General features: G+C 46.1%; 1 protein-coding gene across 3 annotated transcripts in view; it reads left to right on the top strand.

Moving 5' to 3' along the window:
• The window catches only part of LOC118286421 (AT-rich interactive domain-containing protein 1B-like), a 183,784-nt gene that overhangs the window by 43,228 nt on the left and 112,786 nt on the right, over nt 1-27,770 (top strand). For all 3 annotated transcript variants that reach the window (XM_047327194.1, XM_035610871.2, XM_047327193.1), the window contains exons 3-4: nt 2,533-2,700; nt 16,900-17,004. In XM_047327194.1, coding sequence (XP_047183150.1) covers nt 2,533-2,700; nt 16,900-17,004 — 273 coding nt within the window. The remainder of the gene's footprint in view (nt 1-2,532; nt 2,701-16,899; nt 17,005-27,770) is intronic.

Here is a 27,770-nt window from a genome sequence, read left to right as displayed (position 1 = left end):
AAATCCAGGAAATAAGAATCATGTTACATGACGTGAAGAAGAAGCATTACACACTTTATTTGCCACTCTTCCAGTCGTCATTATCCTGACAGAGAGCAACAGACTGAGTGTGTGTGTATGTGTGTGTGTGTTCTAGCGTTCTCACTCCAGCACGCTTCGTAGCTACTGTAGGTCCCCAGTGTATCTTTACATATGAAATCTCGGCAACTCAAATCGGCAAATTTAAACACGAAGGAAACTAGTGTAGTTCATTATTTATACATAAGCTTTTCTCGCATTTCAGGGTTATTTATAGCACCAGGAGGATTTTTTTTTTGAAGGAAGAAACTGAGAAGAACAATTCTCTCTCTTTCTGCCCTCATCTATCTCTTCCTCTGTCTGTCTGTCTGTCACTGTCTCCCCATATATGTCTGTCTGCCCGTCATTTTGTTTGTCTGAGGAAAGAACCCGCCCACGGTTGTCTGGTCTCGATCTCCATGGCGACCTAATCCTTACCAATCCCAGAACAGTCGTGTTCCAGTTGAGACCCACTGTGTTACAGCAGCCTGTCATCACCGATCACTGGATAGTGTTGCTTCTGTTTTGGTCGGAGTGGCTTTGATCCACATCTAATGACGTGTGTGTGTGTGTGTGTGTGTGTGTGTCTGTGTGTGTGTGTGTGTGTGTGTGTGTGTGTGTCTGTGTGTGTGTGTGTGTCTGTCTGTGTGTGTGTCTGTGTGTGTGTGTGTGTCTGTGTGTGTGTGTGTTCGTGTGCGAGCATGTGTATAATAGAGAGAGAGAGAGAGAGAGAGAGAGAGAGCATTTGTTTATCTTTCTTACTCTAATTCCCAGACAACTTAAAGTCATGTGTATTCATTTGAGTATGGCGTTATGTTAGTAGTGTGTGTGTGTGTGTGTGTGTGTGTGTGTGTGTTTGCACTGTTCTGGCTGCACGTAATGAATCCAGTGATGCTGTTGGCATGAGCGGGGCCATGCTATTAACCTCTCTGCCAGCTAGACTGATCTCACCCAGTCTGTCTGTCTCATCGGCCTAATGACACACTCGTACACGCGCGCACACACACACACACACACAGACCTGTCCTTTCTAATCAAATTTCCATTGAAGTGAAAAGTATTCTCCATTGTCCAATCATATCTATTCAGAGTCAAGCTTCTTCCATTGCAGAGTGAAGATTTCATTTCTTTTTTTTTCTTTTTTTTTTCTACACCCATTCAAAGGAAGTTACACTTCAAAACTATTTCCAACATATTAATCCCCACTGGCCTTCTGCAGCCAGATCAAATTTCACTACATTCTGCACCAGCCATCAGTTTTAACAAGGCTTTTATGAATGGGTTTTTCTTTTCGCTCGTAACAGCCGCAGCACAGTTCCAACTCTGGATGTGCTCTGATCTGACGAGCCCGTAGTGCGCTGGTTACGTCACGCCGGATTCCCCCCGCAACACCGTCACTCGAGATACAAATCACTCTTGAGTTTAGAAGACGTTTTCCTTCGCCGAGGTCTGCCAGGGAAGATTTAAAGGGACATTTCGCAGAGTTTGGAGCTTCGGGGCAAAAAGGCGGGAGGTGGACTATGAGCTCCCCAAATTATAGCCTGTGTGCATGTTTAATGAGTGGCAAGCACTGTTGGCCGTCGCTGAATGAAAAGGCAGCGCGACATGATGGGGTCGGGGGAAATATGACGAGAAAAGTGCACTCATAGTGCTTCACCAGCCGTCGTAAATGTTGTATAATAGTCTATACTCGGCTTTTGTGTGCGTGCGCGTGTGTGTGTGTGTGTGCGCGCGCGTGCGTGTGTGTGTGTGCTTGTGCGTGTTTGAGGCTGCATAAAAAAGGAGAAAACCCCAGCCTCCATAGGAAATCCTTAGAGGAGTGAGGAGCACCTGGCACTGTCTGCAGTCATAACAAACGACAAGGAGGGATTAAGACTACATTTGTATCGGTGCCAGCCTGTTACACACACTCCCTGTTCACATTCTCTCTCATAATGTCTGCCTCGCGACTCGAGACTCGCATTTCTCAACCGCACTGCTCTGGAATGCCCCGGACCGTCCATGTGTCCCTCGTTTAGGGCCGCGGCCTGGGAAGGGCCCCCGGTAACATCCAGCAGAGCTCATCCCATCTGTGAGCCGAGCGAGATGGATTATGTAGAGCGGAGGATGCGTTCCAATGCGAGCCAGAGGACATGGAAGTTAGAGGTGTCTGCAGTGCGAGTTCATTAGGCGGAGGGCTGCTGGGAGAGGCCGGTGTCGGCCGCGGCCTGAGCTAAATTAAGAGCTTCACAGCTGAGGGACAAATGGACGCATTGGAAAATGAACCGAGGCCAGGTCGTGCAGGCCCATGTGGGAGGTTTATGTTTTTTATTGTCCAATCATTCCTGGACGATTGCAAGTTTTCTAAAGACGGGCCTACCATTTGTACCTCGCGACCTCTCTCCGGGGCTTTTCATTTAAAGTGGAGGTTTTTCCTCAACCTCAGCCGTGACCTGAATATCTCCCATCTGATCAATGTGTGATTGGTTGTTTCAGCAGGTGGCGCCGTATGGCCAGCAGGTGATGGGGGGCTACAGCCAGCAGCAGCAGCAGCAGCAGCAGGCAGGGCAGCAGGGAACCCCTCCGTACTTCAGCCCCCCTCAGCAGACCCCTCCAGGCCCGACCCAGAGCCCCTACCTGCAGCCTCGACCACCACCACAACAGGTACTAGCACATAAACACCTGTCACACTCAGACCCTGACACGCACACTGCACTGTTTCCCGCGTGGAAAATTAAAAAGATGGCTGAGACCTAAAGTCGCCCCGAAGTGCGATAAGCAAAAATGGAATCGATGACTTGAAAAATGAATGCGACTAAATAGGTCAGTTATTCATCCGTACACAGATGTCACTTCCCGGATGTAACGGCAAGCATACAATTTGACTTACGAGAAGGAGAAAGATTTTAACCGACTCTTTCCGTGCGGGTTGTATTTTAATATTTTAGTAGTGCAGAGCGTCTTAAGGGATAAACCGCGAGTGTGTGTGTATTTGTGTGTAAACGTTTGCGTGGCGTGTCGGCGGTCCGGCGCGCCCGGTCTGTGGGTCGCGTTATTCCCTTGCATTATTCATGAGAGGTATTTAAGGTAAATCTCACTCTCTGCGTCTCTGTATATTTTCCTTTTCTCTCCCCATCTCTCTCTCTCTCACACACACACACACACACACACACACACACACACACACACACACACACACAGATATTCAGTTACAGAAACAGGGCATTTGAATGCAACACAGGTTCATGGGCTGGACAGTCAGAGTGTAGAAGCACATATTGTACATTTCCGAGGCACACAAGGCCGCCAGTGCAAAACCCAATCCGCAGCCCAGCGGAGAGCCTGTTCCGCAGATACGGATCGAGTCGTGTCCTGCCAAGTTTCAGCGCGATGTTCTTCTGTGGGAGTTTTCCGCCGGGAAGCTGCGTTCAAGCAGTTGTTTTTGACTTAAGTGAAGGCTGCCCATGTGTTTCCCATCCACTCTGCAGCCGGAGGGATCCATCAGCCTGAGCGGAGTGACTCTGGCTAACAGCCCTGACCCGGATCCTGACGGAGCAGAGCAGAACGGAGCGGGGGGGAAAGAGGGAACAGGACGAGAGAGACGGGAGAGATTACAACAGAGCTGGACAGGAAAAGGATAGATCAGATAGAACCGGGGAGGGAGAGGAGACGAATGGAGGAATAGGAGGAGTGAAGTCGGGGCGCCGCGAGCCATTCCACGAGATCGGTATCGGGCATATTTCAGTTCATCAATATTGACTATATCAGGCCATATCCAATTCTAGCACACACAGCATTATAACGAGTGAAGTGTGGAGCAGAGGAAGGAAGGGGAAGTAAAATTATTCCAGTACTAGCACTTGTGTGACTTCATACTTCTGTTCCTCTACATTTTTACATCTCAAAGGCAAATACAGATTTTTACTTTTGTAATTAAAGTGTTACTTCAAAAGCATATGAACATCATAAAATATGATGCATGAATGGATTTTCATATCCAAAAGTATACAAGTTATTCGTCATAATACCACATAGATGCTCCGACATTTACCTCGACTGCTACAACAATTTAATATTTTTGCAAGGACCTAGTCTTAATGCAGAGTGCTCTTGTAATTATTTGTATCTGCATTGTGCTAGTCATGCTTTAAAAATATAGTGTTTCTAAACCTTTACAATTCTGAACCTTGAAAATACCCAAATGTGACTGCTGCTTTTATAGAAGTAAAAGCTCTGAAAATGTCTTACAGTGCGGAGCAGCGTGATAACGCAGACAGCAGCCGACAGTATAGCAGCCCATATCCACAGTGACAGCTCATACGCAGAGAGCTGAACAGGACACAACTGTACAGAACAGTACACAGCACAGATCAGGGTATTTTAAGAAAACCTGTTTCCCCTCGGTAAAGAAACATTTCTGCAGCATTTAAAGGCTCGTTCATGCAGGAATAAGCAGCATGGACCACAATATTTCCAATCATCCTTTTCCCCCCCTTCTATTTAGCACAGACACTGAATTGGTCATTAGTGGTTCACAAATGTGAGTAGACATATTTAGCATCTGCACGAGTTGATGCCATTTGGCAATGGTGTAGTTTTGTGTGCCGGGGTAGTTATACTGTGATTTACTGCAGCGTGGTTCAACCTTCCTTTAGACAGACTTGAGTATTGAGCACGCCAAGACAAATGCCCAAGCAAAGAGCGATTCTGAAACACAAAAGCAGGTTGTCAAAAAAGGGAAATTGTTAGTCTTAACCCAGTAATTTTCATACTGAGTGAAACATTTCAGCTCGCATGCCTTTTGTCTCACACTGGAGAGAAAAAAAACGCACTTACTCTTGTTTTCTCACTTAACACACACACACACACACACACACACACACACACACACACAGACCGCGCAGCCCACTGAACAAACATTATTCACTCTTAACTGCAAGCAGCTGAGATCCATGGCCACGCTGACATTCAGTGACGGTAATGGTGTTTTTTCATCATCGCTGATGATGTTGCAGCAATTGACCCTCGCCGACAATTACGCACCAGGTAGTTCGAGCCCACGTGCTCCGGTTGGCCAAAGCACCGGTTTGCACCTGCGCCGATCCCACGTCGGTTGCCATGCCCACTGCTGTGGTGACCGGAGAGGCTGGTTTCCCGTCTGTTTGTCATTGTTATGCACGCGCGCGACACTTTGAGGGGAAAGCGGTTCAATCTGCACACGCGCTTGTTAACGCCGCATAAAAGCCACAGCGGCCGCAGCATCAACATTGCATCCCGCTGTCTTTACCTATAATCAAGATATCCTACCTATGTGTTAGTGCTGCACTGTACAGCATTTTATGTCCCAGGAAAACAGCAGGCAATGTGCCGACAACAATTGCACAAGTCCAGTGTTTTCCTTCTACTAATAAGCTTCCAGCTACCATACTTCTACATACACATATATATATATATATATATATATATATATATATATATATATATATATATATATATATATATATATATTCTTTTGAGTGGGAAATGAAACCTCGCTTCTAATGAACACGCACAGTTAAAGGATCAGCTTCCCAACCAACAGTCCAAATCATCTCAACATACACACTGTGTGCAAAAATCCTACGTACAGTTGCTAATGGCTAGATTGTTTGAGAAAGAGGGTGGGTTTTTGAAATTTAATGCAAGAGTGTACTTTGGACTTAGCCGCAGCGTTTCCATTTTGCATAACAAATGTAAAAATCCAGGTCCCGAGGTCTGCTCACTTGATTTGCAGCGGTTTTGTGTTTGAGTAATCAGTGAAAATGCACAATATTGATCTTTTTTTTTAAAAAAACATGACATTTTACACGTAACAAAAAAAAACTGTCTGTGCGGTGGCATTAAGGCAAAGTTAATTGTCCATTGATTGAGAGGGAGAGCACTTTGGAGAGGAAAACAATATCAGAAAATACCAGAATTAATATAAAGAACAAAGAAACCGCGTCTCCGTCTTTGATTTTTTGGCTCCGAGAGTAAACATGTTGTGAAATTGTACTTAGGCACAGTGCAGTCGGCCAAGATTACAAATGGAAGATTCGTTGTGTTTCCAGCTCGCTGCTGCATTATTTTCATTCTTCTGTTCTGTGCGAGTTTCTGTCCGTTTTTGTAAGTGTGTGTACACTAATCAGAGGAGCGCGCTGCAGCAATTCTGAGCTGTGAAAAGGTCAAACGGTGACCTTTGTGTGTGATTCTGGGCTGAAATGAGACATGATGGGAGCCGCACGGAACAGATTACACACACAAACGCGCGTGCAAGCGCACAATTGCGAGCGTTCGACTGCGGCAGATTAGGATGTCATTGTGGTTCTGACCCCCTTTTTTTGACCCCGCATTACTCTTAGAAATCCAAGCTGAAAAGTTCTTTATTTCTGTTCCTCCTGCACTCTCCCTCACTCTCCCTCACTCCCCCCCCCCCCCCCACTCCACTCCCATTAACCCCAGCTAGAGGACATCCTCCAGTTGATGGAACATTCCAGCTGCCTTTGACACAGAATTTGCTCTGCAACCGACCACTATTAGTTGGTTTTGTCACAAATCGAAGTGAAAATGCCGTCTTCCTTTGAGTCTTGTTGCACCGCTGCGACCTCATCTGATTGTGAGGAGCGGAGCGGGCTAAAAAGACATTTCTGAGACATCAAGGCTGATACGATGAAAAGGCTGATGATATAAAAAATTAAAAAAAATATATAATATCACATTGGGGAAGAAGTGGGTTTTTGAAGAAGAAAAAATTGCACGTGGGTGGTTTGCCGGTGTATTTGAGTGCTGTGGGTGTGTGAGAACACCAGATATTTTTTAATGGATGATTTCTGAAAGTTGTAGCTCTTACAAACACTGTGACACACGGTGTACCTTAACTTAGTTGATTAAAATGGCTTTTTGACCTTATGCAGTACTCATTTCTTTTATTTTTATGTGAACATGACACTTCCCAACAAATGATGCTGAATTAGGGCTCACTGCTGTAAAACTGTAATTAATTTCCACTATTTGAGCTTTCGCTCTTGTTTTTCTTGTGTTTTTTTACAATACCTGGCGGCCGCCGTAGTTGCTCCCTCCACGTGCTCGGAGGGGGAGGGGTGAGGGGTACAGAGTTGGTGGCAATCTGCAACTTTGCTTGCTGGATGCCACGAAATCCTACACACTGAACCTTTCAAGTGATTTAACGTGGAAGCATATTTTTAACAGGCCCCTATAAATATCACGACACTAATGTTTTTGGTCTGGTTGTTGGCTCCAATTAGAGTGCAAGACAAATCACTTAAGAGGAGAAAAATCCGTGCCCTTTCTCCCCTCCTCCCAGCCGCATTGCACTTGACACACAACAGATGAAGTGCGTGATATTTTGTTACTGTCAAATACTTTCTACCTCATAAAAAACAGAAATGAGAGCGCAGTTACTTTTATAGTAGTATCGAGTAGTATTTCAAGAATTTTGGAGATTATTTTTTTATGGCGTGTTTGCTTTATTGCGTAGTATACACTGGGGTGTGTCATGATAGACTGATAAGTGGGAGAGGGAGAGAGAGATATATAGAGAGAGTGAGGAGGTGAAATTTGGCCCGCTGCCAGCTGACTTGAACTCATAATGTTGTGAGAACACAGTACTGACTGTGATCTGGTATTCCATGGAGCAAACACTATTTCATTTTTCACAAGAGAACACTGTATTAGATTTATGTATAGAGAAAGATTACATGAAATAGAATATAACGTTAGCGCACCGTAGAGTATATGCTGAATATGCCATGAGTGGTATTTGGGTGAGTAGTAGTAGAAGACTGGAAGTCAGGATTCGACTACTGGACAGGAAGTCATTCCCTGTGACATTTACACCATTTAGTAAAGAAGGAAAGAAAAAAACACCTTTCCCTTCTCCGCTCTGCGAAACTGATCCCACTGGTCATTTCCTCTATTGGCCTTAACTATTTCCTCTTCCTGTCTGACAGTACGGGCTCAGGGGAGCAGCGCTAAAGGCGGAGAGGAGCTCTCACCTGATTGGAGGAGACAAGCTCATTTTACAGGGACCCTGCATGGAGCTGGTGGTGTGTTAGCGCTACAGTGTAGAGCATTTTATTTCCCAGGAACACAGCAGGCAATGTGCAGGCAGTGAGTCCACTCTTTTCCATCTGCTAATAAGCTCCCAGCTGCCATACTTTCACATTTATATATCATATTCTTTTAGTTTGGCTCGGACTGGGACATGAAACCTGTGGAGTAAACGAAAAGGACATTGAATCCCTCAGTGAATATCAAGAATTTAAATTCATCAAATTTGGAGATATGTGATTTTTACTGGACAGTGATGATATGCATATATCTCACACAGTGTATAAAAGGCTGCATCAACACTTCCTCGTGAAGATCAATTTGACAAACCAGTCTCACCACCAGCTCCAGTCAGTGGTTGTTCTGGAGTTTCGGTTTGTGTCGCATGATCTTCCTCAGCTGATGGGAGCGTGCTCAGTTGTCAGGGAGCTGTAGATGTTTAAATTTAGAGAAAAAACAACAATTCAGCACCACTCATCAAAAGGACAATGTGTCAATGTGGGCTGAAAAGTCAAGACGGAAAGTTCATTCTTAATGATGAAATGATGATCATTGAACGCTACTAATTGGATTTTGTGTTTTCCTAAACTTCTGGAAAAGGTAAAGAAGTATGTCAGTCTTAGAATTCATTTATAGTCTATTTCATCTATATTCTCAGCGTGAAGGTCTGCAGGTCAGCGGTGAAAGCTCCATGCATAACTTTAACCGGATATTCGTTATCGTTCACAACTTCCAGTGTGTCATTTCCTATTTCCTGTCCGTCACCTGTCCACGTTTGGCCGGCTGCAGCAGCAGGCGCCCGACCCCACTCTCCACCTCCCCCGCTTTTAATCACACCAGGTTAATTAAAAGGCCGTGGAGCCTTTATGCTGCCTGGCCCCCTGGCTTTATTAACCCCTCGCTGTATACTGACTCTCCTGCCTCAATCACCTCTCTACACACACACACACACACACACACACACACACACACACGCTTTAACTCACGCGGAAATGGGAGCTCACCTTGGCGATGGTGGGGAGGTTGAGGGGACGAGGCGGAGGAAATGAGAGCCAGGAAGGAGGTGAAGAGAGAGAGAGAGAGAGAGAGAGAGTGATGTGGTGGGAGCAGAGGGGATGGCGGACGGGTGGGTGGGGCGCCCAAAGTTCAATGTCATTAATTGGTCACCATTTGAATATTAAGCGAAGAACTCTGTTAATTAACAGGATAATAAAAATGCCGCTGGCTGGATGGGGGTGGAAGGAAAGAAGGAGGGAGCGAGGGATGGAGGGAGGACAGGCTGTGGAAATGGAGGGCATATGGCGAGAGAAGAGAGAGAGAGAGAGAGAGAGAGGGGCTGTGTGTGGGGTGATAAGAGGGAGAGAGAAACGTCCGTGGGTAAAGGTCTGGCAGTGGTAATTTGCAGAGAGCCGCGTTAATTGTCATAACCTTTTAAATGGCAGAGTTTATCGGAGTCCTCTAAATGTCCCCACGTATCGCCACGGCAACCCTGGGCCTGGTGCACCCCGATTGGCCGCCGCTGACAAGCACTTAAGCTTGATGAGTTTTCAAGCAAAAACTAAATGCTAAAATTGAAAAAGAAAAAAAATATGTATACACTGTATGTATCATCTGGGTTTTGTGTGTGTGTGTGTGTGTGTGTGTGTTTGTGATGCATGTTTGAGACAGTATTTTTAATTTAGCGTGTTTTCTACCTCCACGTTGACTGACACTCGCTAATTGCTCGACCAGAATCCGCCGCGTTTTTTTTTCTTCTTATTTCCCCCCCCTTATTTGATTTATGTTTGTTTTTGTACAGGCGTGCTGCAATTCAAATGCAAATGAACGAGAACGGGAGAGGTGTTTTTGGAACAGTTAGGACCATCATAATGGCTCAGGAAAAAAAGGGGGGCAGTAGTTAGTGGCACAGCCCCCTAGGGGCCTCATTTAGCTGCCATTTGTTAGGAAATGCCGCTACATTTGTTCCTGGATACAGACTTCACAGACAGAGAGAGAAAGACAAAACACACGCAAAAAAAAAAAAAGACACAGTCAAAGTCAAGCCCGCCAACACACCGCTATTGTTCTTCGGCGCCTTAGCAAAAGTCATGTGGGTGTACAACAGTTTGGGTGGATGTCCTCCTAAATGGGAGCCAAAGCAATTGAAGTGAATGGGCGGAAGGGGGGCTGGTGGTGGCGCTGGTGACGGGGACTTGCAAAGTGTGTGTGAAGTGAAGATGGTACAAAGACCGGCTCTTATTTGATTAGTGTGTTGAGAGGAACGGGAATGAAAGGCCTGGCAACGGCATCTGCAGCTTACGCCGTCAGCTACATCTGACATCATCCCTGAGGGACGGCCTGCGCACAATGCATTTCTTTCTGTGTCTGCATGTGTGCGCTTCTGTTTTTATGGGCAACAACTGAACGCTTGCTCGTGTGTACAAGGTGTGCGTGTGTGTGTGTGTGTCAGTGTGTGTCAGAGCTCTGGTCCTCTCTTATAGTCTCTTTGTCCTAAAGGTCAGGGGGATTGCTGAGATAGAATCCAATCTGAAGGACACGGCACTAGAACAGGCCCTGCTACAAATGGACCTATTAAGATAGGCTGCACACACATACACAAACTCACTCCCCCTCAGCTCACCAATATGAAGGTATACACACACACACACACACACACGGATATTATCTCGCATATGCTCTTACAACAGCTATTTCCATTCTAATGGTCACCTTTCCCTTGATTATAATAACAGGCTGCATCCTGGAATAACTGCACGTCTTTTTTGCCGTGTTGAAAAAGGGGCCGTCGTCTGCGACGGGAGTCGGTCTGCCTCATGATATAATGTATTGACAACGTAACCAGCATTAAAAAGAATGCATCTGCGATGCTTTCCCGAAACGGATCAAACGATCGCAAGTGGCAAATGCGAAAAGCCGAGCATATCATAACCAAAGGCTGATTTGTCAATTTCTCTTTTTTTTTTTTTTTTTTGCAAAACCCGGCACAGCTCACTCTCCCTGCTGATTGTTGCCTCAATTATGGTTCAGTCGGACTGATTGGTATGAGCACGTGTGCATATCTGCAAGTGTGAACCGATGCACGTGTGAACGCGCGGGTGTTGAATATGGATGTCCTCCTCCTCCTCCACCAACAACGCCGCCGCCGCCGTCATCATTGCTCCTCTCTCTGAGGCCGAGAAGCTTTTTGTACACGTCTGCTGTGTTTTTCTTCGTTAAGAGGGCCGTCCGTTCTTTAACAGCTCGGCCAAATGAAATTACTGGCAGAGAGTACAGACCCCTTTCATCCCAGTGACTGACCCAGTACGTCTGAGTGGGTGTGTGAATGTTGATTGTGTGTACGATGATGCAGTGTGTTTGTGCATCTCTGCCCTGCGCTTGATGGACATCAGCAGCTCCCTGTCCTTGGGGGAATGTGGCAGGAGGCGGTGGCCACTGGTGCTGATGGTGTGTGTGTGCGTGCGTGTGCGTGTGTGTGTGTGTGTGTGTGTGTGTGTGTGTGTGTGTGTGTGTGTGTGTGTGTGTGTGTGTGTGTGTGTGTGTGTGTGTGTGTGCGTGTGTGTGTGTGTGTATGCGCACGGAGGGGGGTGGGGGTTTGGGCCTCTCTCCTAAAGACACGCAATTAAGCTTAATTTTTAATGAATATTAATGGCATTAGCGTCAGATTTTGTGGAGATGTGCATCTGCCAAGGTGCAGGGGGAAAGGAAGGGGGTGACTAATTCATTTGGTAGTCATGAGGAGAGCGGCTGAAGACACGAAGGGGTGGGGGTGGGGGGTATTGATGAACAGGAGCAGGATGGAGAGGTAGAGGTGGACGGAGAGAGTGATCGGGTAAGTGATGGATAAAGTGGAAGAGTTGGGTGGAAGGAGGGATGGTAGAAGGTGTGGAGAAAGCACGAGATTAATGGGGAGAGGGGATGGACAGAGAGGAAGCGAGGGAGAGTGAGGGAGGGAGGTGGAGTGATGGAGGCCAAGGGAGCAGTTATGTCTGAGGAGAGAGAGAGAGAGAGAGAGGGATAAAAAAAGAAAGGTAAAAATGTCTATAAAGAGAGAAAGGAAGGGAATTCAGCACCGAACACAGAAAAGAACAAAGGACGGGATGGCCAGTTCATTCGACTACACAGATTGAGAGCCAATCAAATTCGAGCAGGACAACTACTATATTGGGGACGTGTGACGAAATCTGCACATGAATGTTTACGAAAGAACGCTATCGCCCAGAGCGAAGAACGGCTGTGCCAAACAGGATTAATAGCCAAGCATGTCAAAAAATTGAAATAAATAATGCTGAAGTGTACAGGAGTTTGAAGTAATTCGCACTGTTTCGACAAGAAAGGCGATGGAGAGAGAGAGAGAGAGAGACAGAGAGAGAGATGTCAGCCGGAATCAGCTTTAAATATCGGCCGATAATCTTTTTATTTTTGCTCAGGCTGCTTTCCGTCCTGTCGAGCGGGGCATCAAATTTGCTCGCTCTCTGTCACGTGCCAGTCTCGTGGTTGATTTGCCGAGACGGGCCACAGTATATCAAACTCATACAAGCAAAAGCGGGGGCAGCGGTTCACCTTGGTCCCCTGCTTGAATGTAGAGTTGAGAACATGTGGAGTGCATCAGACCAAAAAAAAAGGCCTAGAATAACCTTCTTATATTAAGTGTGTCAAAAAAAGAAAGAGGAAAAATGTCAAATTGGTTGTGTGGGATGACTATTACAGCGGTGGCACTGTGGCTTAGACGCCCTTAACCCCGCAGCACTGTGGTGGCAGCGAGCTCCGGGAGAACCTGACCTTTGACCCCCTTCTTTGAGGAAATCATACTGACACAATGTAAAAGATTTAATTGTGATGCCGCAGCCTGTACTGTTGGAAGGCGGGATGCGTCAAAAAGTCCCAATTGTTACCAAACAACCGTCTGCGTCTCACATCTCTCCGCGCCTCCAACATTTCACACTTGCCGACCGACTCCCGCTCCGGAGCAAGCGGGGATTAACGCCCCGCTGCAATATTGATTTAGGTCCGCGTAACACCTCTCCGGCTCTATATATTACACCACATTCGGCAGTCATCTATTCAATCAAATCTAATATTACACCGCCTCTCCACACAGCTGTCTAATAGCATTTAACTCACAGTTTGATTCCTGCATTCCCCGATGTACTTCAAACGCTTGCCTTCAATATCCCTCGTTCGTTTCTACTATGCCAAGATGAAGTCTTTTGAAAAGCATGGAGGATGAATGAGCATGTCTCTCTGCGCGCATGCGTGCGTGCGTGCGCGTGTGTGTGAAGACAGGATTAGCTGTGGCCTAAGGCTTAAGGTATGGAGTGGAGTGTATTTTAGAAGCTTCTAAATTAGCTGGGAAATGGGATTTTGAGACAATGGACTGGAAAAAAAAACTCAAATGAAAGGATGCACTCGCAGCACTCCTTCATTTGCCTCTGATGTGCTCTTGCTTTTTCTAGTCTTTTTCCCCTCCACCCTTGTTTCCCCCTCTTCATCCTCTCTCTCTCTCTCTCTCTCTCCCTCATTAATTTCTTCTTCTCCTCCTTATCTCCTGTCTCTGTCTCTCCCACCTTCTTCGTCCATATTACAGTTGACAGTGATGATGTAAGAACGTGAGTGTAAACAGTAGTATGAGGCTAACCTCCCTTTGACCCACTTAAAAAGGAAATCCCCCGAGTACACACACACACACACACACACACACACACACACACACACACACACACACACACACACTCATATGCCTGAATAAATATTGGACTTGAGTCTGCAGCCACTTTTCTCTTCTCAATTCACTGTGAGAGCAACTGTCTGTTCGTGTGCGGATATTGTGCTTGTGAGCTGAAATGTGTGTGTGTGTGAGTGTGTGAGTGAGTCTGTGTGTGTGTGTGTGTGTGTGTGTGTGTGTGTGTGTGTGTGTGTGTGTGTGTGTGTGTGTGTGTGTGTGTGTGTGTGAAACACTAGTCCACCTCACATCTCTATTTCTCCCCCTCCCCCTTCTTCCTTCCCCGGGTCCTTATTTACCTGTGGAGGTGTGGACCTACCACCTGTGTCTCAGCCGGGCCTGTGCTTCAAACGAAACACTTCCGACCACGTAATATGAGCCTGATGCTTGGCGCACATCCAGTGGTGAACACGGGGGGATGTGCTATGTGCACACAAACACAGCATTTGCCCCGGGCCCTTTTGAAGGAAAAAAAAACTAAAAACCCCAACATGCTTCGAAAACATGTTTCCGTTCTTTGCTGCAGTCCTGTTGTGTCTCTCGGCAACCACCACTTATGTGATTGAACCACATCTGGGTGTACAAGGTTTCCACTATGGCTTTTAGACATGGTTGGTGGGGTGTCGCTGGTTTGGGGGTTTTAGGTTCTAGGGTTGGAATAAGGAGGCTCCTTGTGTTAAGATTGTTGTTTGATGTTCCATTTCTTTGGCTGAGTTTTTTTTTTTTCAGTGTGATGATAATTTTAAATCAAAATCTAAAATCTATTAGTTAGGCTTTATTTGTTCGGGAAATCTCACCGAGATCAAGATCTTCATCACAACACAGACACCAGAAAAAATAACATACACAACAACACAGCAACACAGTCAAGCAAAGTCATCACATAAACACGCATATTAAAACAATCACAAATACAACTGAATATATTGTCTTTATTCAATTTTAAAGTCCCTAAATGGAATCAGCTCCTTCTCTAACTCCTTACTTCCACAGATCTGATCGAAATGATTGTTATTAGGTTCTCTGTGTATGTCTTTTGGGTACTGTACATCTTTAAACATTTGAGCTGAAATTACATTGAATCAATGAAAAATAAAGATTCACAAATTTCACCCACATAAGAAATCATTCATATCACAAAAGGAATTTTTTTCTGTTATTTTCTTCCAATATCCACTTACTTTTAATTATAACTTTAAAAAACTGTGGACGTTCCATAGTTCCTTTGTCATGGTGCACCATTACAATTTTCATACGTTAATATCTGCAACATGTATTACTGTATCAACAAGCTCTGGAAGCAAGATGCGAGCAACATTTAAGAAAATCTAAATTGCGATGAATTATTATGCTAAATTAATTGAGCAGAAGGCCCATCAACAAAATGGTAATGATCCACACTGATACATATCAAACACGTTAACCAACATGTTCAGAAATTTGTACTTTTGAAATGAAAAGGGAGACATGGCTTCACAGTGTGTACTTCATACTAAAAAAAGGTACTTTGAATAAGTGTCCACCAAATGTCTCCTAAGATTATATGGAACACTGACATTTCAGGAAAAATTAGGATTTTTTACCCCCTGTAACATTAGAATTAGAGTTTCCGGGATTTAACTGGCTAATAATTGAAATGTGGATTTGAAGGGACTACTCGAGGGCATCTGAGGTCATTACATTTCCTTAATAATGTATGAATGAATACATTAACTTTTTGTCTGTGTGTGTGCGCAGATTTCTAAACCAAATGCACACTGTGTGACTCTGCAGATATTGTATGTATATAAGAATCTCACTTGGTATAAGATTTCCTGAAGAATCTACAAAAGTCCTGAACCGGTATCATTCGCCCCGGAGACACGAATTATGTCCCGTTTAATGCTCTAATAATAGATCCATTTCACATGATACATCTCTTGCTGTGAAGGATAATCTTCAGCTATAAAATTATATTGCCGGGCTGACAGGAATATTGCTCACCTACTACAGTATAATCACACAACAGATAAGAAATCAAACTGTGGGGAAAGATGGATTTTGAAAGTAAAAACCAGAGGACACCCACACAGGCCGTGTGTGTGTGTGTGTGTGTGTGTGTGTGTGTGTGTGTGTGTGTGTGTGTGTGTGTGTGTGCGCGTGCGTGCGTGCGTGCGTGCGTGCGTGCGCGCGCGCGTGTGTGTGTGCGTGTGTGTGTGTGTGTGTGTTTGTGTGTGTGTGTATATGTAACATATGTGTGTGGCTCTGTGTATGTCGTGTCTGGTTTGTGCACACGCGAGCACTCGCATGTGATCTCTCGCCGCGTCTCGCCGATCAGTTATCGCTAATCCTTCCACTCAGAGCTCTTTAACAAGTTGCCATTGTGCTGCCGACGCTTAACACGATGGAGGAACGACCTCCGTGGCGAATGAAAAGAGGAGGGAGAAGGGAAGGAGGGAGAGATACAGGGGGAGGGAGAGGGCAACACCTCCGACAATGGGGAGAAAATTGGTTTACACTAGATAGGCTTGTGATTACAGAGGGAAAGAAAATGACTCAGATTGAACAATAGAACTGAGTGTGTGCATGCGTGTGTGTGTGTGTGCGTGTGCGTGCGTGCGTGCGTCTGTTTCGAGGATTAGTGGGTGGTTAGGCCGGGATTTGGTTGAAATGAATTGGTGGGTATGGTGTTTTGGTGGGTGTGTGTTTGGATGTTTGTAAGTCTTTATGTAAGTACATCAGTGTGTGTGTGTGTGTGTGTGTGTGTGCGTGTGCGTGTGTGCGTGCGAGTGTTTTGATGCCTGTAGTGTTCTTCAGGCAAACATTAATCTGAACAAAAAACAAGCTTTATATGCAGAAAAAAAACTGTAAGGAGGTCACATGATACAAAATTCTGTAACACCCAACCCCTGGTGTTTGGTGGTTCAAAACATTGCCTCAATTGAAAATGTTCACTTACAAATTGTATGTATGTATTGCTTTTTGTTTGACTCTTTAATGTATATATTTGAAGGGGCTGTAACTTACAACCTTTTACTTTACTGATCCCAGACTCCCTGTGTGTTTTTCCTGTCTAGGAGGCCCAGCAGGAGAGCTACAACACCAGGGGCTCTGCTCCAGGGAATTCTGGGAAGGCCAACAATGAAGACAGCGTCTCCCAGGACCGCCCCTCCAGTCTGCCGGTGAGTGACAGACACTTCCGACCACCAATGAGCACAAAACATCGCTTGAACGCGAAAAACATGCAGTTGAAGAAACCAGCATTCAAACGCACATCTCGGAATCAAAGTGTGAGCCTTCGTCGTAGCAGGCGCCCAAAAAACACAGCTTCAAGCCTCAACGGGAACATTTGCTCTTTTGTCTGCTCTTTTGTCTCCCTCCGTTTCCTGTATTTCCAGCTCGGCCGTCTAATGTTCAGTTGTAAGCTTCTCTGTCCAATCGAATCGCGGCGCTCGCCCTGCGACCCGCCTCTTTTTCGACAGCCCGTGGTCCTAGCATCGTGCTCTCTCATTCACACACACACACACACACACACACACACACACACACACACACACGCGCACGTTCCCACATGCACAGTGAAGCATATGCGCAGACACAGACATGCCTGCTTAAACGCATGCAGTCACACATGCACTGTCTCTTGGCCTTTGGGTGAGCTAAAGAATCGTTACGCAGGTTGCCTGGAGGAGGAGTAATTGAGAAGAAATTGTGAGGCCAGACCGATCTACGAGGGGAGTGAGACGTGGGCTGCTCCAACGTATTTATTTATTTATTCATTTGGCTTAACTGATCGCTATTTACTCTCTTATCACTTCTTCCCCTTCCAGCTCCTCTGCACTTTCAAGAATAGAATAAATAGACACTTGCAAGAGTCCCAAATATTGGCACTGCTCGAGGTGCGCGGCGCTTAATTCACCAGACACTTTGGAAAACGCCTCGGGAGCGGAGGAATAAACCGCAAGAAAAAGCTAAATCAAGTGTAGGAACCTCAAATGGAGTCTATTACTATTTTCCATGAAGTGATCCTTCAAAAGTCTGTGAGCTCGCTCGTCCCGTGTCTCTCGACAAACACCCACGGCTGACTTTTCTCTTTCAAATCACTGGCTGACTTACAGTATCTGTCAGTTTTCCAAGTGAATCCTGTTCCTCCATTCTCCCTGCGACACACTCCTTCTACCCCCCCCCCCCCCCTTCTCCATAACATACAGCTGATAGTATGTCATCTGCTTTATCTGGGCATGTTTCCATTTTCTTCTCATATTCATTCTCCCACACTCCTTGCCCCCCTTTCCCTTTCCTCCTCTGTCTTTCCTTCTATAGCAGCATCATAAAAGCCCCCCGTGCTATAATGAGAAATGGCCTTGATGTATCAGTGTGTGAATCCAGAGCGAGAGAGCAAGGCGAGGCGAGGAGCCACTGCAGTCACGGGGGCCGATCTATTTGAACCAGCGCCACTATCGCCCCGTATTCCCTCACCACTTTAATCCTGGCGTTTTACCCCTTGGGTTCTCCGTGTGTTTGTCACATCCCATCCAAAGCGCGTGGCTCGCGGAGATCCTAATCGGCGGCAAGTTCTGATGAGAGAGAGAGACACACACGCCCATACCGAGAGGGGCAGAGAGGGCGAGATGGAGCGACGGTCGGCGAGAGAGAGTGAGAGAGAGAGAGAGAGAGAGAGAGAGAGAGAGAGAGAAATTGCTCGGCGCTTGCCAGGCTCTTCCAGCAAGCTGTCACAGCAGAGATGTAACCGTTTTTTTGTTTTTTTCCCTTCTCCCCCTCTTTCTTTCTCACTCTCTTGCCGGCGTTTGATGTCAGATCTAAAGCTGCTGTCATCTTCCCCCCCCCCCCCCTTTCTCCCTGTCAGGGGGGAGGGAGCGCGGGTCGGCAAAGTGTCATGTTGTTGTTTTGGGACGAGGCTGCTGTGTGATGTGGCGGGATTTTTGAAGGGAGACCAAAGGGAGAAAAAAAAAGTGCTTTAGTAACTTATCACAAATGCAAGTCACAGCAGCCCCTTGGTCCTTTTCAAATGGAATGTGTTTGGAAATACAGCGCGCCTGAAGTTCCATAGTATTGTAAAGTAACTGTATATATGTATATATTATATATACATATATACATATGGTTATTGCTCTAATTACATAAAGACAAAGTAGGTGCTCGCGTTGAGCATTTCCGTGTGGTTTCCATGTAGCATTAGCTCTGGTGTTCATGGCATGTGATTAGGCCTTGCATTAGCATTTTTTTCATCATGCCACAGTGGTTGTTAGAATACATAAGTGAATGTGTGAATTATTTTTTTCTTTGTATATATATATTTTTTAACAGCTTTTACTCTTAGTAATCGGTTTGTTTCAGCTTTCCTATTTTAAAGGGACATTGTAGCGTTCACAGCCGGATTTTAGATACCGGATCAGCCTTCACAGCGCACTATCCCTCCTGCTGTTTATCCAGCCTCATCTGATTTACTTTTTCTACAGTAGCTGAGCCTGTTCCTCCAGTTCCACAGGAAAGTGAAGTCAGCAGCTATGGCACAGAGAGTCCGTCTGTTGAGAAGCTGAACCACTTGACAGTCAAACCAGGTGAAGCCCTGTGGAGTCGACAGTAGCAGATGTATTATTTCCTGTCCTTGTACATTGCACAGGGTCGGGGATGAGTGAAAAAAACCAAACGTTAATGTTATATTAAAGTGTCACTTTATGAAAAAAAAATGGAATACTATTCTGCAACCAAAGGCCATGATGTTTGAGCCAAGTCGACACTGGTTCGATCGCACCGAAACTTAAGCTGGTTTTCGGAGATGAACTCCAGAAAATGTCTGAAAAAATTGGGGCAGGACATTCTCCGGAGTTTGCCTTGCGTCTGGGTAGAGCATGGACATCACGATTAGTTTTTCTTCTATTTCTATTGTATATTTTGCAATATTTTCTGCCTAATCACTCTTGCTGCTGCTGTAACAAGTGATATTTCCCCTGGAGTGGGATTAATAAAGTCTTACCTTATGTTATCTGTTAATTTCGCGATTGAAAGCAACAGTTTGTTTTTCGCTTACTGTGAATCTAAAGCAGATCTTCCTGTTGTATTCTCACATGGGCTCCGGGAATTTTTTACCAGGGGGCTGGAAGTCAAAGTTCAACCCCTCCAGAAAAGTTCAGGAAAATGTCGGGACTTCAGTGAACGTCTGAAAGCAGCTTTAAAGGAATGACAGCTTCCTCGGGCAGGTGTGGCAATTGTGGGGTCAATAAAAGGTGACGTGTTTGGTTACTTGAGGGGGTGTTGCGGCGCTGGATGGCATGATTGGCACAGGATGACATGTTGACTGCTGCCCTGTTGTTTCCTGCTGCGTGCGCTGGAGACCCACAGTTTCTGGTACATAGAAATAAAAGAAGAGTGAGGGCTCTTGTGTTTTCCTCCTCTCTGCAGCGCCCTCAGACCGTGGCATCTTTTGCCTCACGTCACTAAGCTGAACCAGTTCTTCCAGTGCCACAGTTAGGTGAGGAGCCAGGGATTTTATACCCGCCATCCTTCCCCCGCTTCCCCCGCTTCCCCAACCCCACCGCCACCCCTGTTCCAGTCACTACATGTTCCCTGCTCTCCAGCACTCCCCTGACAGCCTGCCAAGCTGCCGCACAGCCTCCCATCCTCCGGGAGATGGGAGAGGATGGCCAGCCATGTGGAAAGACAGAGAGAGGACCGGGGGGGTGAGGTGAGGAAGGGGGTGGGGTGTGTGGGGGTGGAAGGGGGGGGGGGGGGGGGGGGGGGGGGGGGGGGGGGGGGGGGGGGTTGAAGAGCAGGATGAGAAAGAGAATGAGTAAGAGAGAGAGAGAGAGAGAGAGGGCGTGAGGCGGTGAAGTGAAACGTGGTTATCTTTTTGTCGCTTGTTCAGGGTGAGGGATGTTGAATTCAGGCTATGGGGTTCTAGCAGCGGCATGTTATTCACACTAGCGCACACGCGCGGGCACACACACACACACACGCGCACAGTCAAAAATATTCTTGTATGTCTTTCAGTGCTCATTTGCCCCTCCTTGACTTATTTTCCATCAGACAAAAGGGGAAATTCAGAAACACTATCTCTCCCGCGCCGTCTCTTGCCCGCTCTCTCCTGTCCACCTCGCCCTCCTCTGTTTTCCTGAGTGTTAGGTCATGAAAGATTGACAGGGCACAGCTGGAGAGGCCTGCGCCCCCCCCTCTCAGCACAACCACACACACACACACACACACACACACACACACAATCAAACAGGCTCCTTTACTCACCAGCACACACTCATCCCACACTTTGATACACATTCTGTCCTCTGCGACCCGTTTTCTCACACAGAGTGTGTGTGTTGTGTGTGTGTGTGTGTGTGTGTGTGTGCGCGCGCTCTATCGGAGCATGTCAGTCAGGCTGCCCATACAGTATGTGCTCCCACTCTGGCTGCCCCCACCACTGTGTTTTATTTTAGAGTCCCCAGGCAGGCAGACAGGCCAGCAGGCAGCGCAGAGTAATGTCATCCAGCAGGGTTAGATTCAACCTCCACATTAGTGCACACAGGGGGAGGAGGAGAGGAAAAAAGGGAGGCAGAGGGATTCGGGAGAGGAATGGAGCCGAGGGGGAGAGAGGGAGGAAGGAAAATGGTGGGGGAGGAAAATAAAGGAGCGAGGGACTCGAGCGGAAAGGCAAATATATCTTTTACGTACGTGAAAATTTGGTTTGGAGTATGTTTGAATACTGTACAGTACTATTCAGCACCATATATTTTAAGAAGCCATTCAAAATACACGGACAAAAGCCTGTAGCAGTTTTTTTTCATACAGGGGCATAATTCCTGTTTATATTTGTATGTTTTTATGTGACCTCTTCTTTGTTTTGCAGCATGTTGAGATAGAACAAGGAGGGTAGGTGGGGGGGGGAGGGAGGGAGGCGGCGAGACCCAGAGACGAGATGTTCTCTGGACCCTGCTGCCTATTCTTAGAACATTCAGCAGCTCCCTGCCTCGGCTGTAACACACACACACACACACACACACACACACACACACACACACACACACACACACACAGGCTCGGAGAAATGCTAATCTGAAGCCAGCTTCACACTGCGAAGTGTATGGGGAAAGCCCATGGTCACACGCAAGCATTAAACCTGGAGAATTTAGAGAGAATGATTCATATCCATGTCATTTGAGATTGTCTTTCTGAATCAAACTGTTTCTCGAATCAGTCCCCCCCCCCCCCCGTTTCACCGCAGACCCGGATATCATGACACAGCGAGTCAGGCGACCCTGGCTTCATCTAAAATGCAGACAGGCTATTTTTCCGCTTGTACGCCGGGCCTGTTTTTCGTTTTGCCTCTCATGAATCATTTAGCACGCACACACACTTTCATGTACACGCATGGGTTTTTTTTGATCCTCAAGAGCCAGGAACATGTGTTTTTGCTGGGGCTGTACCATTTGTTCCCCTACGGCTTGGAAACGCAGACGCACAGGAAGGTGGAATTGAAAGCGGGATGTGGGGGGGGGGGGGATTTCCCAGAGCCTTTCATCTGTACACATCGTCAACATCCCCTTTAAGCAGAAAATTCACCTGTGATAACTCCCGAAATACAAATATAATGAATTCATAGACATGTTCTGTTCTATTGCAGCAGCTGGGTTTGCAGTTTTCCTTTCGTAGCGACATTAAAATACTTAGGCAACAACAGATTGACGTCAGTTGAATTCCAAAGAGGCCGTATATTAAAACAGTCTCGATGAAATCATGATTTTAACTTTGGAGGGCAAAACACAAGAGAGCGTCTTCCTTGCATACGATCCATCTCTACGTTGTGATTTGCTGCGCTGGTTGTTCATTTCATTTCATATTATGACCGCTGTCGTGTCAGTAGGGGGCAGTGATTAGCTCTGAATTCACTAGTGACTGGAGTTAATGGGCACAGAGCCACTCTGGCTCGTACTGTAAAACAAATCGCCAAGGCAACAGCCACTATACGTTCACACATTGTTCTTTAAAACAGTGACAAGTGACATTGTAAAACCTTTCTGCAACGGCGTATAACTTGCACAGAAACGTTGTACAACTCTATAATTGTTTTTATGGAAGCGGTTCTTTTAAATGATGTTAAAAAGTGCAAGTAACAGTCATGGGGCCGTCTAAGTAGTGGATTCTTTTACCTAGAGCCTTGGCTAGTCAGCCAGGAGGATGCCAGGATGCCACTGGCACTACCGTGAATGTTTTTGTGTGTCAATCGAGATATGCCCATCTCGTTGTCATATTTATATCAATTCCTTTAAACCCCGCAATGGGGTTTCAAAGCGTCAATTTTCCAGCTTGTTGTCCTTTGCTTATATAGTATGGTTTCTGTTCTGTCCATTCTGTTTGGATCATGGAATCACATCTTGATCTCGTCTCCCTCGCTGTCGTACTCCGCATGTGCTTATTCGTATTTGTGCAGAATTTCTGTTCATAAATAGTGAACAGGACAATGGAGAAATGTTTGCTTATCGGGACCGAGCATGGGTCATATATAGCGAGTGCAGATGCAATGAGAGATAAATGGTGCAATCTGTGACATACACGTGCTGCGGTTGCACAATGTCTTTATGTAAGCTAGTCGGTATCTGTCCCCTGTGGGCCGGAGGACTGTTTTTCTTGAAATAACGCTGCTTGCGTGATCCGAGACCCAGGTTAGTTAACGTGCGATATCATTCCAGAGTGATGGCCTGACAACTGCCTCAAGAAACCCCTTTGGATGGATAACCCTACGGCAGGTCCCTTTGAAATGTTGGAAGGTTGAACCTCCATGTCGTCAAGCATCTGCCGAAGTGTCCTTTGGCAGGGCACTGAATCCGTACCAGCAGTCCTCTGCAGCTGAAGCTCTGCACCCGTGGAAGAGAGACGCACCAAAAGAGAATTATTTCCCGGCGGGGATCAATAAAGTATTTTTGCCTGAAGCTGCTACAAGTTTTATCGTATGGCAACATTTGATGGCTACACACTGTTTTACCTACTGGGAACTATGCCGGGCTGTGTAGGTTGTTAAAGCAAACTGGTAACACAAGGCTGAGCAGCAGAGGTACAGAGGGGGAGAGAGAGAGAGGTGTGTGTGGGGGGGGGGGGGTCTTCAGCAGCGGGGTGGGGGAGGCCATGGTTATACCCAACCACCCCTGACAGGCAGGCTGACAGAAGCCTCACACACACCAGAGTGAAGGGGAAATAGGAAGACGGGTGTGTGTGTGTTTGTGTGTGTGTGTGTGTGTGTGTGTGTGTGTGTGTGTGTGTGTGTGTGTGTGTGTGTGTGTGTGTGTGTGTGTGTGTGTGTGTGTGTGTGCGTGCGTGCGTGCGTGCGTGCGTGCGTGCGTGCGTGCGTGCGTGCGTGCGTGCGTGCGTGTGTGTGTGTGTGTGTGCACGTACTCTTACACACTTACCTACACCTATGCTTGGACATGCGTGCACCCCTGGTGTGTGACAGGCTTTGTCATCTCAGAGTGAGGGGGAAATGGAGAGGGATGAACTCGGTTAAGAAAACACCAGTCCGGTTCCACTGGCGCCGGTACACCGGCCTCTCCGACGGAGGAGGGCGAAACAGAGCGGGGAGATAAAGGAGGAGAGGGAGCGACGACTGACCCTAGAAGGAGAGAAATGTTTCCCTTCTGCATCTTTTTTTTTTTTTTAATCTTTTGTCCATCAGTTCTCTTTCTCTGGCCCCGTGTCCTCTGTCAGGGCTTATTTCTTTGCGAACAGACTAGTTCAGATTCAGGAGGAAGGAGGACAGAGGAGAGGCAGCCCACGACTGTTGGTTTCCATTAAGGCGGCAGCGCACACAAACCGCCGATCTGAATTTCAATGACAAGCAGGATTCTGCATAAACATCTATCAAAAGGGGTGATGTAAATAGAAAGTGGATGACTGTGTGTGCGTGGGTAAGTGTGTGTGTTGACATATACGTACATTGCTTCTGCGTGCGTGACTGCTAATATCTGGGGCAGTAATCTGTGGCACTGAGGAACGTTTCTTTATTTTATTTTAAAAAATCTTATGGGACACAAAACACACACCAACACCTTCCTAAGTGTCCCCGATCCTCCACGAGACAGTCAACAGCGTGTGAACGTAAAGGCTGCTAAATCGGGATACCAGATGAACACGACACATGATGAATGAACACGACGCGGCGCCTGTTTTTACCAGGTTTCACATCCTGTTCTGTTCCTAAAGTGTGATCTTCGATTGTTTGATTTGCTTTTGATGAAATACTCCTATTGACTTCAGATCGCCGAATAGATCTAGTGCGCGTACTTGGATCTATCGATTTCATTTCCACAAACCATCAATGCCAGATTTCGCCCTTCTGTCTCTAAGCCCCTCCATTGTAAATGGCGACTTTCTCTTACTACATTAATATTTAAATTCACTGTTAAAATCGTTCAAATGTTATTGAGCCAATCTGAACAGAAGATTGGATACATCTATTTCATATTCGTTAGTAGTTATTATGGGGGGAGCTTCTCCTCTCAAATCATTTTTCAGTATGTGAGTCAGAATTTTTTCTTCCTCATTGGATAACAACGTGGAATGAAGTAACAAATATTTTAAGCTCAGTCATATTTGCAACAGCAGATTTTTATTTCTTTTCACAATCTACCTTTTCTCCTGCTCACTTTTTTGTCACCCTTGACTGTAGCAGAGATGAAATAGAGAGAAACTGGACTAAGAGTTGGAAAGAATGAGTAAATGACTACATCATCTCCCTCTTTCCGTTTCCTCCTTATCTCCTTTCCACTTCCCTTCCCTTCTCCCTTATTTAGCATCCTCCCCTTCAAACCCCCCTCTTCCTTCAACGACCGCATGCCTTCACGTCAGTCAACCACTTCTAACCTTTCTGGGTTTATTTTTATGTCTGGTCCTGGAAGCCTGGCCTCACAGCAGGCTGGCTGGGCAGGGGAGGAAGGGAGGAAGGAAGGAAGGAAGGAAGGAGGAGAATAAAAGTGAGGTGACTGAATGAGGGATGGAGGGAGAACAGAGCCATCAGCGGAGGAATATTCTGTCATCACCATGGCTCCCTCTGGCTGCTGGGAGGCTGAAATTACATCTGACTCTTTGAAGTTGGGGGCAGCAACACCACCAGCGTTGCTATAGCGACAGGAAGAGATGTGTGTGTTGCGTGCGCGCACGAGTGTGTGTGTGTGTGTGTGTGTGTGTGTGTAAACTCATTGGGAGGTTTATAATGCATGATCCTCACTGTGACTAGTCCTGATGGCATTACAGTGCTGTTATTAATCTACTTGCATAAGATACCTGTGCTTTAAACACAATCCATACACAAGAACCCATGCTTAGATGCATTCGTGCACACACACACACACACACACACACACACACACACACACGACCCATTTCACAGCAGGATTCAAACTTCACGTTGTGCCTTTTAAAGATTAAGATAAAGTTTTTCCTCTTATTATCTTTGAGAAGGTTTAGCTGGCTGCACACTGTGCTCATAGGCAAATGCACACACAAAAACACACACACACACACACACACACAAGAAGACACACACACACACTCACACTCATGCAGATTTGTTCAGATTGCAGATAGATGTGTTTTGGTTGTTTGAGCTGCTAATATTCCACCGAGACATGGAATATTTATGGCTTTTGTTTAATCAGACTGTGAATACATGGATGGATGGATGGATAGATAGATAGATGTTTTATAATAACAAATAAGAAGAGAGAATAGACGTACACGGAGGGGAGGGATGGAGAGGGTGAAAATACTGTTCCATTAATGCAGAGCCAGGCTCTCGCTGAGGGCCCAGCACCAATCTGCATCTCCCCACAGTCTGCCTGCTATACATTTTTCATGAACGCTGAGCGAGAATTAGCGACGGATTGCTGCTGCAAATCGCTTCTCCGTGGTCAGGGGCAGATGGAGCGAGAGAGAGAAGGGTGAGAGTGAACGAGGGAGGGGGGCTGTGCAGAATTGAGGAGAGGTGAAATGGAAACGGAAAGAGAAGGGGATGAGGAGAGCATTTCCCAGGTGTGGTGTGTCTGCGTCCGTCAACACGTATAATGATCAGCGATTACAAAAACCAAGTCACACTCATTGCACCGAATATATACGTGTTGCTAATTGGAGCTCTGTCATCGTGTCTGATGTAACTTTGGACTGACGAGGTTTGTATTGTATTCAGAGTAATGGTGATAATAGAAAAGCTGCAAGTACGACAGTCAGTTAACAACAACAATACGCTATATGGTGAGATATGATGTATACCATTTGATCATTCTACACTGAGAATTAAAACACTCTTTGTTCACTGTGTGGACCATTGTCCTTGATAAAAATCCTGCACAGGAAGTGATGTTTTTGTGTTTTATTTGGAGTGGCGACCTTGGCTAAACTGAGAAACACTCAAACTGACAACGAAATTAATGCAATGCAAGTATTAGAATTAACTAGCCTGCTCATATGATAGTGGGGACCCTACAAAGAACATAGGCGACTACTGTGATTGATTCGCGTGGTAGCAAATCGTGTCCGTGTCTCTCAGCGGCTGGACAAGCAAAGAAAACTCACCTTCTTTCTGCCCCAATCATTTCAATTGTCATACAGTTGACTTTGTACATTTCAGTACAAAGTCACTGGTGTTCAACATTTATTAACTCAAACTCCAATATCATCCACTCATTTTGAGCCGCCATTTCATGAGCCATACACACACAGTGGCATAGAAACCCCACTGCCGACTGGTGTTTTTTGGCGACATAATTGTATAGGGCCCCTTGCGGAGGCTGTGGTGTAGGCTCTGCAACGTTTCTGAAAACTTTAGGCTTGATATAAATCAAGAACGCCGGATGCTACTTCTCCTACTACTACTAGATTCCTTTCCTTTCCTTTCCTCTCCATATATCTCCTCTCCTTGGCCTTTGCTCCATATAACTCTGACCCCAAT

Source organism: Scophthalmus maximus, chromosome 15 (assembly GCF_022379125.1).
Source record: "Scophthalmus maximus strain ysfricsl-2021 chromosome 15, ASM2237912v1, whole genome shotgun sequence".
Taxonomy (NCBI): Eukaryota; Metazoa; Chordata; class Actinopteri; order Pleuronectiformes; family Scophthalmidae; genus Scophthalmus; species Scophthalmus maximus.
Note: the sequence above shows the minus strand (reverse complement) of the source record. Positions and strands in the feature narration are given on the sequence as shown.